We start from the raw sequence: 16602 nt of genomic DNA, 5'->3' as shown, positions 1-16602 counted from the left end.
TTCTAGAAATAAGAACAGAGAAGTCAGATTTATGATAATGAGATAAGCAGTGAGCTTCTGTAAAACATACATTCTACAATAAGACTTTCCTATAGCATATAAAAGTCATCAGGGGACTTAATTTTTTGTTAAATATTTCTTTACACATTTCAGAAGTGTTAACAATTCCAGTAGTAAAATTTTCAAAGTGTCCTGGCTGTGCCTCTTTTTAGTGTCTTTTCCAAATGGTATTTGAATAGATAAGAAACCTTCTCCTCTAAGGGAAAATTATCAATTCAGCATTATGCTATCGGCAAATCAGATCCTGAAATATTATGAGTATTGGATAGGTGTCATCATTTTATTCATGTCCATATAAAAAACCACAGTTACATGAGACTGCACTGTCAGATCTATAATACACCATGCAAGACTGCAAAAATAAAAGGCAAAAAAGTAAAAAGGCCTCAAGTCTCCTTTTTTTGTTGTTTGGTTTCTTTTTACTAATTGTCTCACACCAAAAAATAAAAAGTAGCAAAGGCTTAATCTTAAATACAAAGTTAACATCAGCAAATCAGGTCCTCTAATCCAGACTGATGGTACATTTATCATTTCAACTGAACCACCCATTATAAACTTGCAATGCCAGCACTCGTTCATGCCCTGAACTGTCCCCTGGCCTCATCTACCCATTCAACTATTCATACCTTATTTTAAGCAGAACAATTAAAAAAGTTGTTTGTGGTTTTGAAACAGTTGGTCTGAATTCCTTAATACCACACTCAAAACACAAGAATACAAATTTAAGGACATCTCAACTCAATTCTCAAAATATTGCTTACAAAGGAAAAAAAGAGGCATGAAGATGGAAGTACAGAAGGTGTTAAAACACCACTTTCAAAATGGACTTGGTAGAGACCCTATACTGGAAACACTTACCTTGTCAAAGCATCAACATGATCATCTCAGAAGACAATTCAGAGACACTTAGTCAGAATTGGGGAAAAAAAATGCAAACTATACTGTCAAAGATCACTGAAATAACTAATCTAAAGGCAGTGCAAAATGATGGCTAGTGAGGGGCAACCAGTCATCTTGCAAAATAAGGGACTTCAAATTACTCATCAATGACCTCCATAATAATCTGCATTGAAGGACCTGATGAACACCAGTGATATTTCTGTCATGCAATTACAACTGTTAAGCAACCAATATGCAACTCAAGAGTGGTACTGTCATCCATGGTGGATTATTACTGAAGTAATAATCCATTAAAGAATAAGATCTAAGGGGAAAGTGGTAAACATCTTGCCATAAGTGAAAACACTGCAAAAATTTACAATTAAATAAAAAGTTAGATGATATAAAAAGAAGTACTGAACACAACAAAGCCACAATAAATTAGTGTTTCCATAAAACGACATGCTGAAGGTTTTGTTCCCAAGTCTATACATTTTTTACTGTCTGTTAATTCCTAAATATTGACAGCATAATTGAATAATTGAGGTACAGTAGTTTACATTTGTATATGTCTTGTAAAAAGGTCATTATTTTTCTTCCAGTTTTTCTTCCTCCTCGCCAAAGAACAACAAAGGAAACATTCCTAATATGCAGCCAATGGTCACTCCAATAGCTTTACCCTAGAGAAAGGGGGAAAAAATGAAGTTTCTCACTGATCAGTTGCTACTCATTTGCTGTGTACCAACACAACCAGAAAAACACACCCCTTGTTCTAGTTTTCAGTTGTGAGTCACATTTTTCTTAGCATGCAGACTGGAAACACAATCCATGACAGAGAGACAGATATGACAATGTTAGAAACAGTGTTTGCTGTGATAAAAGACAATTCTGAAGAAAGGAGGGGAACGCTCATGAAGAGCTGCACAAGTCATAATGGAGGAGACAGAGATTCAAAGGATTAGGAGGATGGTCAGGCAGACAGGGAAAGAAAAAAACCAAACCAAACCAAACCAAACCAACAACACCTGCACACACTATAGGTGCAATTGTAAATGTATCTGCTTGTATCTGGAAATGCAAATTATCGAAGTCAGGAACAAGGAGTACCTTGCCAACATCATGGCTTGCAAAGGCACAAAGCAAATACAAAACCAATAAAAAATGGAAAACATTTCACAGTTGACCTGGATGTATAAGTCAAGAGGAGAGGAAATAAAGTAAGACAAGCAACATCCAAAGCACATCACGAGCAGCAGGTGGATAGTGTTTAGAAAATTGAGACAGCAGGTAAAAAAATGAAAAAAAAAAAAAAAATGCTACCATACAGGCAAAGGTACTCAGAACAGTTTTCCAGAGAAGTGCTGTGAACAAACTGCAGTGCAATGACGGGGTTTGCCACAAACTCAGCTTCCACTGAGAAAACTGTTACACTGGGGACACTACCAGGCAGCCCCTTGACAATATTCCAACCCTTTGCTGCTCAGTGCTTTGATCTATCACTGCTAAAACCTGACTTTATTGCCCCCCTAACTTTTCCTCAGCAAATGCTATTTTTCTTCCCTTAAATCTGCATGACTATTTTCTCAGTAAAGGCTCATTTTGGCAAAGCAAAAGAAATATCTGTTATTTTTACTCAGTTTCTGATAATCTGTTTCTATAATCAAAATAAATTAATGTTGCTGAAACATTTGACCACTTCAAATGTTTAAACGTTAATTAAGTATCCACCCTGAAAATTAATCTGCACGATGATTGTCCTGCAACTGTAAACACAGGCAGTAAATATTACTGAAATGCTAAAAGCTTACCCAGGGGAAGGCTAATTTCATATCCAAGCTAATTATAGAATACTAGAAATTCATACATACCAGTACAGGTATACGAATAGCAAGCACTTTACAAAAAATGCGTAGGAGTAAACTACTAAGGGGTCATAACTCTCAAGTAAATTATCACCATGGCCAGAGCTGAACCCAGGTATCTGCACAGCATACATGAAGTCATTGCAGAGATTATCCAAGTCACAAGCCACTTGTGGCTCACTGCATACAAAAAAACATGCAAGCCCAAAACAATTCAGTCTCGTGATGCTCCCTGATATGGGCTCACAACTCAACCTTACAGGAAATGTAAGTACAATGCTGGCAGTCAATAAGTATTTAATGGAAAAAGTGACAAAACCAATTTATCACTTACTAGTTTAAGCAGAAAAAGCTCCAAGCCAGCAGTGCCCACCTACAGGATACTCACCAAATGTGCACTGAGACGCGTTTGCCACATGTCAGCTTGTTTGGGTGTCAGGTCAGGGATCGACAGACCCAGTCGTGAGGCTAAAGCTTCTACGTAACCTGCAAGACTGCAACAGTAAGAAAATGAGAAAAAACAATTTTGGATCTGATAATGTCTCCTAGTGAGGATTTTCAAATATTTGAATTTAAAGTCTACAGGTTTTCCTTAATCATACTGATGAAGACATTGACAGATTATTATGGGAAAGAGTTCAGACTGCTAAAGGCCACATTTTGCAACATACATTAATTATCTCACTGATTTAATAGGAAACATTTCCCTAAAAACTTTATGTACAACAAAACTAGTGTGAATGCTACTGCATTTTTGTAGAGTTTGTAAGTAATCTTTATTGGAGGAAAGGTCACGCACAGACTAGTTAGTAATAAGCCTTGTTATCTGCAGAAAACAAAGCATTAGAGGGAAAGTGTGAAAAACAGGCATAACAAACAGTTTTACTTTCAGCAATTACACAGAAATTTCCTTTAAAAACTAAAAAAAAGTCACTGTATCTGTTTATATCAGAAATAGGTATGTCTAGATCTGAAGATATTTCAGATATATAACTTTTTTATCTGAGGAGAAGGAAATGTCTTCATATCTGGCCATAACAGTCTGAGGACGTATATTAAGTACAGCAATATAATATCACTAAAAAATGTATTTTTCCACATTGCATCTCAGTGAATGCACTTAATACTCTTAATACAAGTGCATACATACCCCAGTCCAGCTAAATCTGAAACAAGGTTTCCTAAAGCTGCAGCTGGAGGGAAGAAGAAGGAGAGAAAAAGGCAAAGGATTATTTTAGTTGTGAACAAAACCAAGCAGCTCCTCTCCCTCCCCTCCTAGTGACCCTCACTATTCTCAGTATATATAGGATGAGAGATCACAACTAGGGTCCTTTTATTTTAGAGTTTTTATTCTCACCATATTAGAGTTTAATAACAGCAGGAGACTAAAATAATAGGAAGTGCATCTGTTTTTCTCAACTTATAAGAAGAAAACTTGACAAATATAAAAAGGCAACACTAACATCTGGAAATCAACATCATAACTTTTCAGATCAGAGTTAAGAATGGCCATGTGTGGTTGCCAGCTCCATGCAGCTACTGCTGGACACCAAGCAAAGCCTCCCAGTGCCTGAAGAGGCACAGGAGCACTGGAAGTAGAAGGAGCTGTTATTCAGCTATGTAGCTTTGATAAACATTTCAACATACCCACAAACTGTGTCAGTTTAGGAATGAATACTGTCCACGAGTGAACAAAGTTACACACAAACTCCATGATTTCACAGCAGATCTTACTGAGATAAGCTTGACTGTGACTGTCTCACATTGCAACAGAGCACTGCCCATTTCCAAACCATTAACTTGCTCTGCTATAGACACTTCCATTTGAGCTCTCTACGTGCTTTCAAGCAATGCTGCCCCTGCAGTTAGTGGACCCACGAGCAGGTTTTTACCCTCAGACGTTGCAGAGACACCAAAGCTGTCAAGCAGAGCTTATCAGTTTTGGGCCAGTGCAGGGGCAGGGTGGCTCCCTGGCCTTCCCGTATCGCACGGAGGCAGAGGAGCCACCAAGAACTGCAGCCAACACAGCAAGAGGACACCAACACTGATCTCCACCGCAGGCAAACAGCAGTGTACATATACAGACATACATCAATACTGGACCCTGGGGAATTCAGAGCAGTTCCACTACAGAAATGCAAATATGCTTTCCCAAGTGACACAGGATTTGAACTATTAGGTAAGAACTGACGAGACGCATTTCAAAAGTTATTTGAACTGAAATTCCATTTCTGCAAATGGAGTATGTCCTTGTTTCACCCACAGGTTGCTTCTTTATTAGGAAAGGCAGCTGCAACACTGAGGAAGAGCCATTTCCAGCCCTGTGTGCCACTTTCAGCCTAAAATACAGGAATGTGCCATATTAGTCTAAACATGCTGCATTTTTAATACTTGCCTGCCATAGTTGAAATTCCTAAGACAACTCCAATTGACAATTCTATTTGGGTTCCCTGAAAAATAAACAGTTTTGTCATTATTTGAGGGATTTGGGGTTAAATTATATTGATACAACTGACAGAAGTACTGCTTACTGCTTGTCTATGTTAAAACTGAAGGGATAAATGGACATTACTCCTAACAAATCCTATCCTCCTGATATATATATATATATATTTCCCCCGGGAAAATGAGCCTACTTCTGATACTCTTTTAATATTTTATACTATTTCATAAGAGGCACTTAATGGACAAACCTTCAACCCCTATCTCTGCATACCATCTTCTTCACTGTAATTCTTAGCTGAATGTATAGCTCTGAATGAAAACTTCTACAAATACTGAGCAAACAAATAAAACACAGTACCACAGCTCCTTACGTGTTCAGTTGAAGAAACAAAATCACAGTGAACTGCACTATGAAACAGCAGTACACGATCCAAAGATGAGAGACAACGTGCATGAATTAAACAAGACATGCTCCAGTTGGATATAGCAAAACATTTTCCACTGTGAGGAAGCTGAGCATTGGAACAGGTTGCTCAGACAGGCTGTCCTTGGATTTTGCAAGTCCCACAAAAACACGAACAACTTGGTCTGACCTTCCAGCTGATTCTGCTTCGAGCAGGAGGTTAGACTAGAGAACCTGAGAAAGTCCTGAGCAGGAGGACTTCCTAAACTAGACCTCATAGTCTAATCTATTCTGTTCTTTTGAACAATATGAATCTCATTGACTTGATCAAGGAATTAAATAATGAACTTACCGCAGCAATCATAATTGCGTTATCCAAAAATCCAAACCCTACAAAAGGTAATGCATTGTGGAAGAACACTAAAAGAAATAAGTAACAAAGAGAAAATAAAATATTTATAAGAGAGTTCACTAATTCACATGAACAACTGAAACGTCAGTCTCACACTGCCTTTAAGAGAAAAAAAGACAACATACACAAAATTCCTTTCCTACTCATTCTGCTAAGGACCTTTTTGTTGCTGGCAGGTGCAGTAAAACCCTTTGCTACTCAGAAGTGTTACTAAGGGCTTGTGAAGAACAAGCTAAAAAAACTTCTGCAACACTTGTACAATTTCAGATGGAAGCCACTTATGCCTACTCGTGCGTAAGAGAAATATTTAAAGCTACACAAACTTGGGTAAGATTTACAGACCTTCCAACGGGTGTTGCAGTATCACTAAAGATTGCCAGCCGTCTCACCAGACACCCTGCATTCTTCTCTTGCATGAAATAAAGGCCCCCTCTCTGCAAGACCCTTGCTACTCCTGCGCAAGAGATCCAACTTCACGTATTCCTAAAAATTCGTATTTTAGGAGTATTGTCTGGAGCTAGACAATTCTTTTAAAACTCCTTCAGCTAAATCTGCAAATGCTAAGGTGGCTTTCACTAGAGTGTCATCCAGTGTTATTTATCTCACTATTTCAACCCAAACTTGTGTATCTCAATTTTGTTTGTACACTATCCTCAGAGCAAGTCAGACTTGAAGCTGCTCCTTAATACACTTTTTAGGAAATCAACTTCCACCTTTAGTTTCGTGCATTTTTTTTCTTTTCACTTCTGAAGCCCCTGTTAAATACTTTTGAAAATATTTTCTAGTGCAGAAACTTGGAACACACTGGTCTGAATAATTTCTAAGAATGAGCACAGTGCTGCTGTATCATTCCTATTTGTCCTGTTTCATTTTCTCCCTGGTTTTAGCTTCTGAGCTTCTGATGGAGGTGGGACTGAATTTGCACAGTGTTGCCTCCAGCTAAGTTTCAACTGCTCACTTCATAAGACTAACTACAGCACTGAGGACAGACTATGTGACCAAAAATACAGCTTGGGAAGTTGGAAATTTTCTTTTTTTTTTTTTTTATCATTTAAAATGCATCAGCTGTTCAGATTGGATTTGGTTGGTGGGGTTTTATTTTTTACTTCAGATGGTACCATAATTCCCACATTTTATAAACTTGTAGAGATGTAAACATAGGAGAAGCTCAGTCACATGAAAAGAAACAGGCAAGAGAAGCTTTCAGGTTTCTTTCTCACAGACAGCACAAATTCGTGACCTCACAAAAAAACAAAGCCACACTCAAGATCTTTCACGTTTAGGTACAAGAACATGAATGAACACCTGTAACTACTTTCTAAGGAGACACACACCTTCTTAACTGCACAGGTAAAGGACTAAAGCACAAAACGTGTGAAACTTTACAATTTTTTGTTCTGAATCACCACAATACAAAACCCCCAAAAACATAAACAATAAAAAAGCACACAGATATGCCCGATATTTTCAAAATGTGTGTATACAAAACTCTGCAGCTACAAAGGGAGCTCAAATTCTTAGTGAAATGAGCAGAATTTTGGAATTCATGGAGTAAACAGAACACCAGGGACCAAAAGGGAAAAAAAAAAAAGAAAAATAAGTGTAGATACTTATAATATGAAAATGTTTGACTAAGATTTAGTCACTGGAGAATATAAAGCTGCAAAAATACACTGATTTGGAAACTAAATCAGAATTTGAATCACCACAGTATTATAAAGAATACACAGTGTATTTCTAATTTCTCTGCAATTTTATACCACTTCTCAGTCCTCTTAAAACAAAAACCCCACAAGGTACCGCAGCATCAACACTGTTTGGCTTAGAAAAACAATGTTTGCTGCTGGCTTTGAGCAGCCTGCTCTCATTTGTGCTTTCTGTCCTACTTTCACTAAATGGTGCACATTCTCCAGCCGAGGTATTATGAAACAAAGGCAGCAGGGTGAGTGTTGGTGCTTGTTTTGGTTTTCTGTTACTCCATTCGACAGGGATGAGGACAGACCAGCACTTGTAGGAGAAAGATGAAGCCAGTTCAAAGAGAGATTGCACAATTACTGAACTACATTCAACAAACATTCTTCTTTTACCATGTCTCAGTTGTCCTGGAGATGGTGGTGCAACCTCCAACTTCTCTAGAGAAGTCAAAATAAATGAGAAAGTTAGCTTTTCATCACAGCTTCAGTTTATTATAAAGTTTTTACCAAATTACTAGCCAGCAAAAAATCAGTTATGTTATTTAACAGTTTTCAAATGTGAAGAAAAATGCTTCACACCTACATTTTTATTATTTTTATGAAAGATAACATGTTATTAAAAGCCACAAAGTCTCACTATAATATTTGTAGCTTAAACCAGTATAAGTGATTATGCAAAGTAACAGCATACTTCAGAAGCAGCCCAACAGCCATCTTTATCACTGAAAATTAGAAAAACACACTAAAATTAGAAAAATCAAGACATCTAAAGACAACTGTATTTTAATTTTTTAGAGGTCCTCTAAACATGCAGCAGACAAAATTCTTTCCCCCAGACAGAGTCTGTAAAAAATCTTTTAATAGTTAGTATAAGAATAAAAGAAAAATAGAGATCACTGATTTTGGTAACTACAGATCAAGTTTGGTTACTTGGTGCATGTTTCAGGTATCCTGGACTCAAATCATGAAGAGCTTGCAGGGACCAGCACATGACTCCTGAACCTGACAGAGTACTCTACAGGACACCAATGCATTTTATTAGGGATGCTGTGCAGAATGCAGCAACAAGATACTCATTCAACAGGGCCAAGGGAAAGAAACTTAGCTACTGTTTTAGGCTTCTGTTGTTTTTTTGTGGTTCGTTTGTGTTGTTTTTTTTTAAAATGTAGGTATTGAGCACAAGAACACCCTTTTTAAAACAGAAAAAACCATTGCCCCACTATCTTCCAGTATTATGAGCTTTTGATAAGTTGCTTCCACACTTCTGATGAGGTAACTTCTATGAGCAAAGGTAAAAAATAGAAAAACGTGTAGAACCTACAACAGTCAAGTATTCAAATATTACTTGGGGCAACCAAGAGATGGAAAGACAGTACTGCAGACACAGACTGTAATACATTTGAGCATCACTCTGAGCAGTGCTCAAAGCTACTGTAAAGAAACTAAAATATTCACTTAAAGTAACTTTGAGGAAAAAAACAAGTTAGATCATAATACCAGTATTCAGCCAACCAAGCCACTGCCTTCCAAAATAATTTCATTAATTGAAGGTCTTTAACAACTCTCAAGCTATAGCAGTTTCTAATAGAGCTGCTTCTTCCCTCTGCCCAATACACAAGCCAACAAACACCAGTTGTACTCATCATGCAAGTAGGACAAGTGCAGCCCAAATACTACAGAAATAGAGATTATTTTGTTTTCCCCTCAAAATGTCAAGGAATTCAGAGATTTACAGCTCAGGTTGGAGGAGGAACAAAAGAACATGCCATGGCAAACAGATGGGAGCCCATTGAGAGTCAATCTTCTGAAGCCTCGGGCATCACTTGTGCACGACAGCCAGAAAACATCAAACTAAAATTTTCAGCTTGTGCTCAGGAAGGATGGGATCAGGGATGGGATCCATTTTCATATGGTCTCCTTCCATCCTACAGGTTTAGCAAATCTTTTACAGAAGCATGGATAAAGAGTGAGCTTTCTATATATACCCTTTCAGCAGCTTTTCTCAGAGACAGCAAGTTCGTACAACACTGGGGAAAATGAATCAACCTTGAATCAACGAGATTAGCTGAGGTCACTGTTTCCAAGAGCTCCAGATGCCCTGGGAGTGGCCAGGCAGCCTAAGCCAACACCATCACACTCCTGAGGAAGCTTCCCTAAACTCAGCTTGCCCCATCCTGCTGAATGCCAGAGCGGGAACAAAATCCCCAAACCAGGAACACAAGCGTAGAAGGTCAGAGAGTGCTGCCCTGCTTGGCTTTCTGCTCTGACAGGAAGCTATCACACCAACCAGTGTGGTTCCTGGGCTTCCTGTGACACTGCCACTGAAACAATCCCTGCTGCAGCACCATCTAGTCTTCAGATCTACTTCTCCGTATATGAGGATTTCATGATAAAAAGCTGTAACAGCATGGACAAACTCCAGGAAACACTCTACCTCTGAGGAAGACATCTTTTCATACTTTGCCCTAATTATGATAGTCAGGTTAGATAATTTCCATGTATTTTGGGAACCACCACAGTACAAAAGACTATTCAGTTTGCCACAAAATACCACAAAGCTTTAGAACATCAGTCTTGTGGATTTAACTACAACTGATTTTTGAGTTTGATAGCACACATCAGTCTACATAATTACACTCTATTCAGTGTAGCGAGACAGCTATTAAAATAAAACTTAAAAAAAAAGCCCAGTACATACCTGATTTTGGAAACTTATTATCAAAAGGAGGAATTGAGGGCAAGTGTTTGGTAGAAGAAAAAAGAAATAAAAATCTCTTACATCTACGAATAATGGGAGTTCCAAGTCACATTAATTAAAAAGAACAAACTTCTTCAGCACGTAAGTCAAGGACTGCCCTGGGGGAAAAAGAAGAGAGGCTGGGGGACACTACTTTGGGCTTAGAGGAAAGACAAGTTTTCGCAAGGTAGAGGGAAACAGCAGGGCATCAAGTATAAGCAAAAATGACTTAACTATTGACATATTCTGTTTAAGTAGTGTGAGATTCCTGCTAAACAGACATTTTATGAAGCAGGGCACCTAAGGTGCTTCAACACTACTAGGGCAAATAAAAGAGAAGTCACTAAGGACAGCATGCTATGGAGACCAGACTGCTCCTGTCCAGCCACAGGAAACTCTTCTAACAGCATCTTCCTGCTGCACATGCAAGAACTTTATTTTATAAAACGGAGTCTTGTAAACTCATCTGGAAGAGTGCCTGACTTACAGCTTTCCTCATCATTAAGATAAAAATTAATCTGTGAAAAAAAATCTATAATTACACATTTAATGAGACAGGGAAAGGAGAAGTCTGACAGATGAAGTTCAGATAACTGGTGCAGGTCAACCCTTGCACACTCTGGACAGGGAAACGCCCTCTCTGCCTGAGAGAGCATCTCATCCCACCCCAGCACAAAGCAGGGCCAAATCAGACCAGGTTGCTCAGAACCTTGTCATACAGTACCTGCAGGACCAGGCTCATGGAAAAATTTGTTCCCTATGGAGCACCAAAACAAGCCTTTAGAGCTCCAGACAACTTCACCAACATCTGAACTACCCTCTGCCACTGCCAGGTACAGAGCACTGCCCACCACAGGGAAGGGGCTGGTCCAGCTCAGCTCTACTTGCAGAGGCCAAGGATTAGTTTAAAGCTGGGACATTGAGAGGGGGAAAAAAAATTAAAGTAGAAAAAATTAAATAACCACTGTGGCATGAAAGCCAATAACCTCTTTACAGAATCACTTCCAACACCATCTCTTTAGATCATAACATACTTAAAAACTCTGCAAGATATGAAAGCACTGAAAGCCAAAAAAAATCTTTAAAGCAATTTTTTAAAACTCTAGGTAGCAAAATATATTTCAGAATAGGGTATTTATTCATAGGAAGTTGTTCTGACTACTTGAATTCAAGACTCAGCAGAAAAGAAGAGTAAAAATATCCAGAGAGTACAGCAAAGGAAACATGTCTTTCTCTTGTTTTACTAGAGGGAAAACAAAAATCCAAATTACAAAACCCCTTTTCAAGAGCTCAATTCAGTCAGAATCCAACAATTCAAAGTTTAAATGTCTAGGGGAAAAAGAAAACAACCCTGAATTACGTCAGTATTGCATTTCAGATGGCCATTCACCAGTTCATCCTGTGCCACACTATTCAGTAAGATACTAGAATTCATCTTATTGCAGAAGGAACAGAATGAAATGGTGCAGTCAGGAATACTGCTATTTTCTAACTGATATTCATTACCACAAATGAGGTTATAAAACAAGGTTCAAGTGCAATACATGCCATGAGTCCTGAACTAGCAAAATCTGGGGAGCAGAAAAAAATTTACGGCTTCTTAAATATGCTCTTAATTTTTTTTTAAATTTATAGTATCACTTTTTTCCTAACTAAATATTTACTCTTTTTGAAAAAATAGTTTGACTCTGAGGAGAGGTTAGGGAAGGGAATATAAAACCATCAACATAAATAATACCATTACCCACAACTTGGCCCAAATCCAGTAAGTCAAATTCACTCTGCCAGTTGTAGCCAAGTACTTGCAATTTAGTTTTAAGATTATTACTCTTTGCTGACAAAAAAGGTCAACTGACTAACAGGTAGGGGGCATGCATTTATTCAGATAGTTGGTAAAAAAAAAAACAAAAACAAAACAAAACAGCCAAAAGCCAGGAAGTTGTCATCACCAGTTTTTATCAATTTTTTAAGAGCTGGCATAGAAGAGAATTTTCAAGCCTAAAGGCATGTATTATGTTTTATTCAAATTGCAGCTAACACTGCCATAAAATTTTACAGCTAAATGTGTTACTGTCACCCAGGGGCAGGGAACACTAACACTGATAGCAGGTACTATGGCCAGAGCTACCCTAGGAAGATAAATGCTACTGCTGAGTATTGTTAAATCTGAGACAAATATATGAGCATTTTTTATAGATTTTTAAATAATGACTGAATGGTTAAGATTAATGATTTAACAATGAATATCAAAAAGGAAGAGGAATATGAAAAATATTAACAATCTAGATCCTTTGTAACCTCCATTTAGGCTCTGAAGGTGTCTAATCTGGAAGTTACAGAGTGTTTCATTTCAAATTCATCCATCTGTTTCCTCCAAAACTCCTGTCTGGGTCATTTCAGGAAACCACTCAGATATACATCACTGAAACAGTAAAAGCATCACTTGCATAGGACAAAAAATCAGAGAAATTGTTGTGTCTATTAAAAAGAGGTACTCCTTTATGTGTGAGTTCATAAAAAGATTTTTATCCCCAGCATTCTGGATTGGAGCTTAGAAATGAGTGTTGTTGCTTGTTCAGAGGAGGATCCTCAAAAATAAATTCTGACCCTGATGTATGAGTTCACTCATGGAATAAGCTCATAAAGCACATCCCCACTGTCCTTTGTTCCTCAGTGTTTTCACCAAAGCCGCGAAATGCTCAGCACATATAGCAAAATATGGGGTTGAAAAACCTTGTTCCACTGATCTTCAACTGGGTTCCCTTAATATTCCATATGGGAAAACAATAATCCAGGAGTTGACAGCAAAGAAAAATTCTGCATCACTTGTTATAACTCACAAATGGTTTCCTGTTACTACAGCAATTAGGCATGAAAGGATGCTGACTCGTGCAGTGCTAAATATAAACTTGGCTCTCAGCCCCTGCAGTCACATGCCCACCAGAAGGGAAAGCTGGCAAAGCGCTGGTATGAGGTGAACAGAGGATGAGATAGAAAATTTCTCTACTACCCCAAAAAACTACGTCCAAGGAAATATTCTGCATAAATACAAATAGAATAGTATTTTTTTAATGTTCTCTGTAGCACTGTAGACAATTGTACAGGGATCATGTTCCACCACCTTCTCTGAAAAACCTTGACGTAGCAGAAGAGATTATAATCTTTATTTGAAATTTCTGTTCCATCTACTGGACCAAGTGCTGAAAAAGCTATGCAGGAGTGTCATTTGCTCCCTGGCTTCAGCCAACCAGTTCCCTTCTGAACGAAACTCATGAGGGATTTCAGGCATTGCTCATTCCTGGGACCCCCTACGGTGACTCTACAGTACATTTACCCCACTATCCTTTCCAAAAATGTGACAGAGCATTCATATCCTTTCAGAGATATTTAACAAAACAGGGAGAGCTAAGGTGGAAACCCTCACAGGAAATCTACGAAAAGCATAAAATGCAAACGGGTATCCAGAGGCTAAAATCACTGTCTTCAACATTTAAGAGGGCTTTATCCCTGATCTAATCCTGATCTCTATCAGTGCCTTATAAAAGTAAAAATCAACATTTCCACTCAAGTAGGTTCATGCCAAAGGAGGATTTGCAGTGGCTTACTTAAAAAGGTCTCAAACTGCAGTTGAGAAAAATTAGAAATAAGATGCCTGCCTCAGGATTCAAGGGGGTTAATCAGCTAAAATGATGACAATGCAAAAAGGACTTGCAGCTTGTAATAAAAATGCAGGATCAGGGTAGAAATGCAGAATTTGTCTCCTTCAGAGAGAAATGGAAAATGTCAGAAAAACAGTTGAAGTGTTACTATATGGTAACATTGTAACAACATGGTAACATTGATAGGAGAGTGAGCAGGAACAACAATGTGGTATTCTGATCTGTGTGTTCCAGAAGAAAATTATTATATTATTACTTAATGAAAACATAAAAAAATAAGGTACTTGATAACTGTCAAGAAATAAACTTGCTATAGCAATTTTCTGACTGGAGAGGGCCATTGCCAGAGTCAAAATTCTCTGCCTCAAAAAATCAAATACTCATCCTCCCAAGAGGAGGTTGGCTCTTCCTTCCCTCCTCACCCTCTCCATTTCAGTGCTCAAGTGAGTTCCCATGAGCCAGAGGAGGAACACCTCCCAGTGGTATAGCCAACTCTTCCATCTTTGGATTAATGAATCTTCCCCTGGGATTATTAACCACCTCTCCACTAGATTTGGGAAAAAAAGGCCAGGTGAGTACTTCTGACTAACATTAGAGTGAAATTAATTTAACCCAAATATATTCATCTAACTGTTTCAGAAAGATGAGGTGTTGGCACTTCTCTGTCAGCACTGATTGATTTTTCTTGGGCCTCTCTGGTTCAAGGCAGGAATCTTTCCATCATTTCACCACTTTGCAGTTGAGCAGAGCAGCAGTGGAGCAACAGTGCTGAACTGGAAACAAGACCACGGTATCTGTGTATTATCAGAGTGTGAGATTAGGCTTCTGCCTGTCTCTGTGACAGGTTCCTGTAAGAGGACAAGAAAAGCAGTTCTGTGGGACACCACCAAAGATTTGTTAACATTAATTATCAGCACTCTGTGCACAATCTGATCTGATCTATTAGAGGACTTTCATCGCCTTCAAATAGAGCTGTGTTAAGTATCACTGATATCTACACGAGTGCTCATGAAATATCTAGGGAGTTATATATACAACTATAATATACTTTATTTGATTATGTTCCCCTCAGGCTATTTCAAAAAGAAGTCTGAGAAGCTGGCAAGAGATGAGCTTATTTATTCCCACCCCTTCTCTTCCCTATGCCCTTCCCCCACCTGCCCAAAACTACACTTGTTTCCCTGGGAAAGAAGGGGAGTGGGAAAAAGGTATTAAGAACAGGGTATTGCATTTGCTGTCAAGCCCAGACATACGATCTGGTTCTTGCAGCCAGCAGCAGATTCCCTTGGAAGACAAAGCTCACCCGTGCAGCGCCCAGGGTAACACCACAACACTCCCTTCTCCACTGCCCTAGCACAAAACTGAGTGTTAGTAGCAACATGAGGGGCTTGTGGCTCAGAGCAGATGTAGTGGACCAGGTCCATGCTATGCTCTCTGGATTTTTCAACCACACTCGCTCTTTATACTGCCATTTTCAGGCACAGAATGTGAGGTTTTACCCTTTGCAGCACCCGAGGGTCTTGAAGTGAAAGTTAGTCATCTGGTTAATACCACAAGAGATGCTTATTGTCTGACAACAGCAGTGCTTCCCACAGCCCCCGGCACCAGCAGCACCTGTACTCACTCAGACAACAACCCTTCCCACAGCCACCACCACCCGCAGGCTGCTGCAGCAGTGCAGCAACAGCAGGGGGGTAGCTGGTAAATTAAATGTCTTTGGTGGGCATTATTTTTTTCCTTTAAGAGAACTCTACTATGAGGTTTACAGAAAGCTGAAGATAAACTGCTATTAAATCAAATACTATTAAGTACCAGCCTTCTCCTGCGCAGGAAGTTTCGTTCCCTGCCTGAGAACGACCTTGGAAGCAAGCACAACTGCAGAAATAAGCTGCTCTCTGAAATAATTTTCAATGCATGTAGAGGTTATTGCTTTTCATCTGTCTCAGAATTAAAAGAGCTACCCAGAATAAAAGAGACAGAGAGGAAAGATAAACTGAATGATGTTCAAACATTTTGTTAGAGACTCACATTAAGTGTAATTACATTCCTCCTAATTTTTCATTGCATTGGGGCAATAAAAATGGAAGTATGAGCTGCCCTGAAGTCCTTAAGAAACTATTCATACCTGTCAGCAAAAGGAACACCATAAGAAACCATTGACAATTTAAGTTCCAGGCATAAATTACACTCTGGTAATTTGCACCTCTGTATATAAATGCCTAACAAATACAGAATGCAGTAGCAATAAAGTTATTTTTAACCCTTTACCTGCTGCTACAGGTACTGCAGTAGATTCGTCACTTGGGTACCTTCCTTCCTTCCCCACATAACTTAGTAAAGCTTCATCTGTGAAACTAGTCTGATTCCCCATTTGATTCACTGCACAGTCAAAGCCAAGTCGCAAAAAAAGACTGTTTATCTTTGGCAAACAGCTGAAGGAGTGAATACAAT

General features: G+C 38.7%; 1 protein-coding gene across 3 annotated transcripts in view; it reads right to left on the bottom strand.

The window, feature by feature from the left end:
- Positions 1-879: 879 nt before the first annotated feature.
- TMEM65 (transmembrane protein 65) overlaps positions 880-16602 on the bottom strand; it is a 28552-nt gene continuing 12829 nt past the window's right edge. For all 3 annotated transcript variants that reach the window (XM_027901532.1, XM_027901533.1, XM_027901534.1), the window contains 6 exons: positions 8149-8193; positions 6002-6069; positions 5197-5251; positions 3952-3994; positions 3190-3295; positions 880-1619 (listed from right to left, as the gene is read on the bottom strand). In XM_027901532.1, coding sequence (XP_027757333.1) covers positions 1527-1619; positions 3190-3295; positions 3952-3994; positions 5197-5251; positions 6002-6069; positions 8149-8193 — 410 coding nt within the window. In that variant the 3' untranslated portion in view covers positions 880-1526. The remainder of the gene's footprint in view (positions 1620-3189; positions 3296-3951; positions 3995-5196; positions 5252-6001; positions 6070-8148; positions 8194-16602) is intronic.

The sequence above is a fragment of the Empidonax traillii genome, unplaced genomic scaffold (genome assembly GCF_003031625.1).
Source record: "Empidonax traillii isolate 1590-97213 ecotype Southwest subspecies unplaced genomic scaffold, ASM303162v1 scaffold796:size359387, whole genome shotgun sequence".
Taxonomy (NCBI): Eukaryota; Metazoa; Chordata; class Aves; order Passeriformes; family Tyrannidae; genus Empidonax; species Empidonax traillii.
The sequence above is the reverse complement of the archived record's forward strand: the minus strand, read 5'-3'. Positions and strand labels throughout refer to the sequence as shown.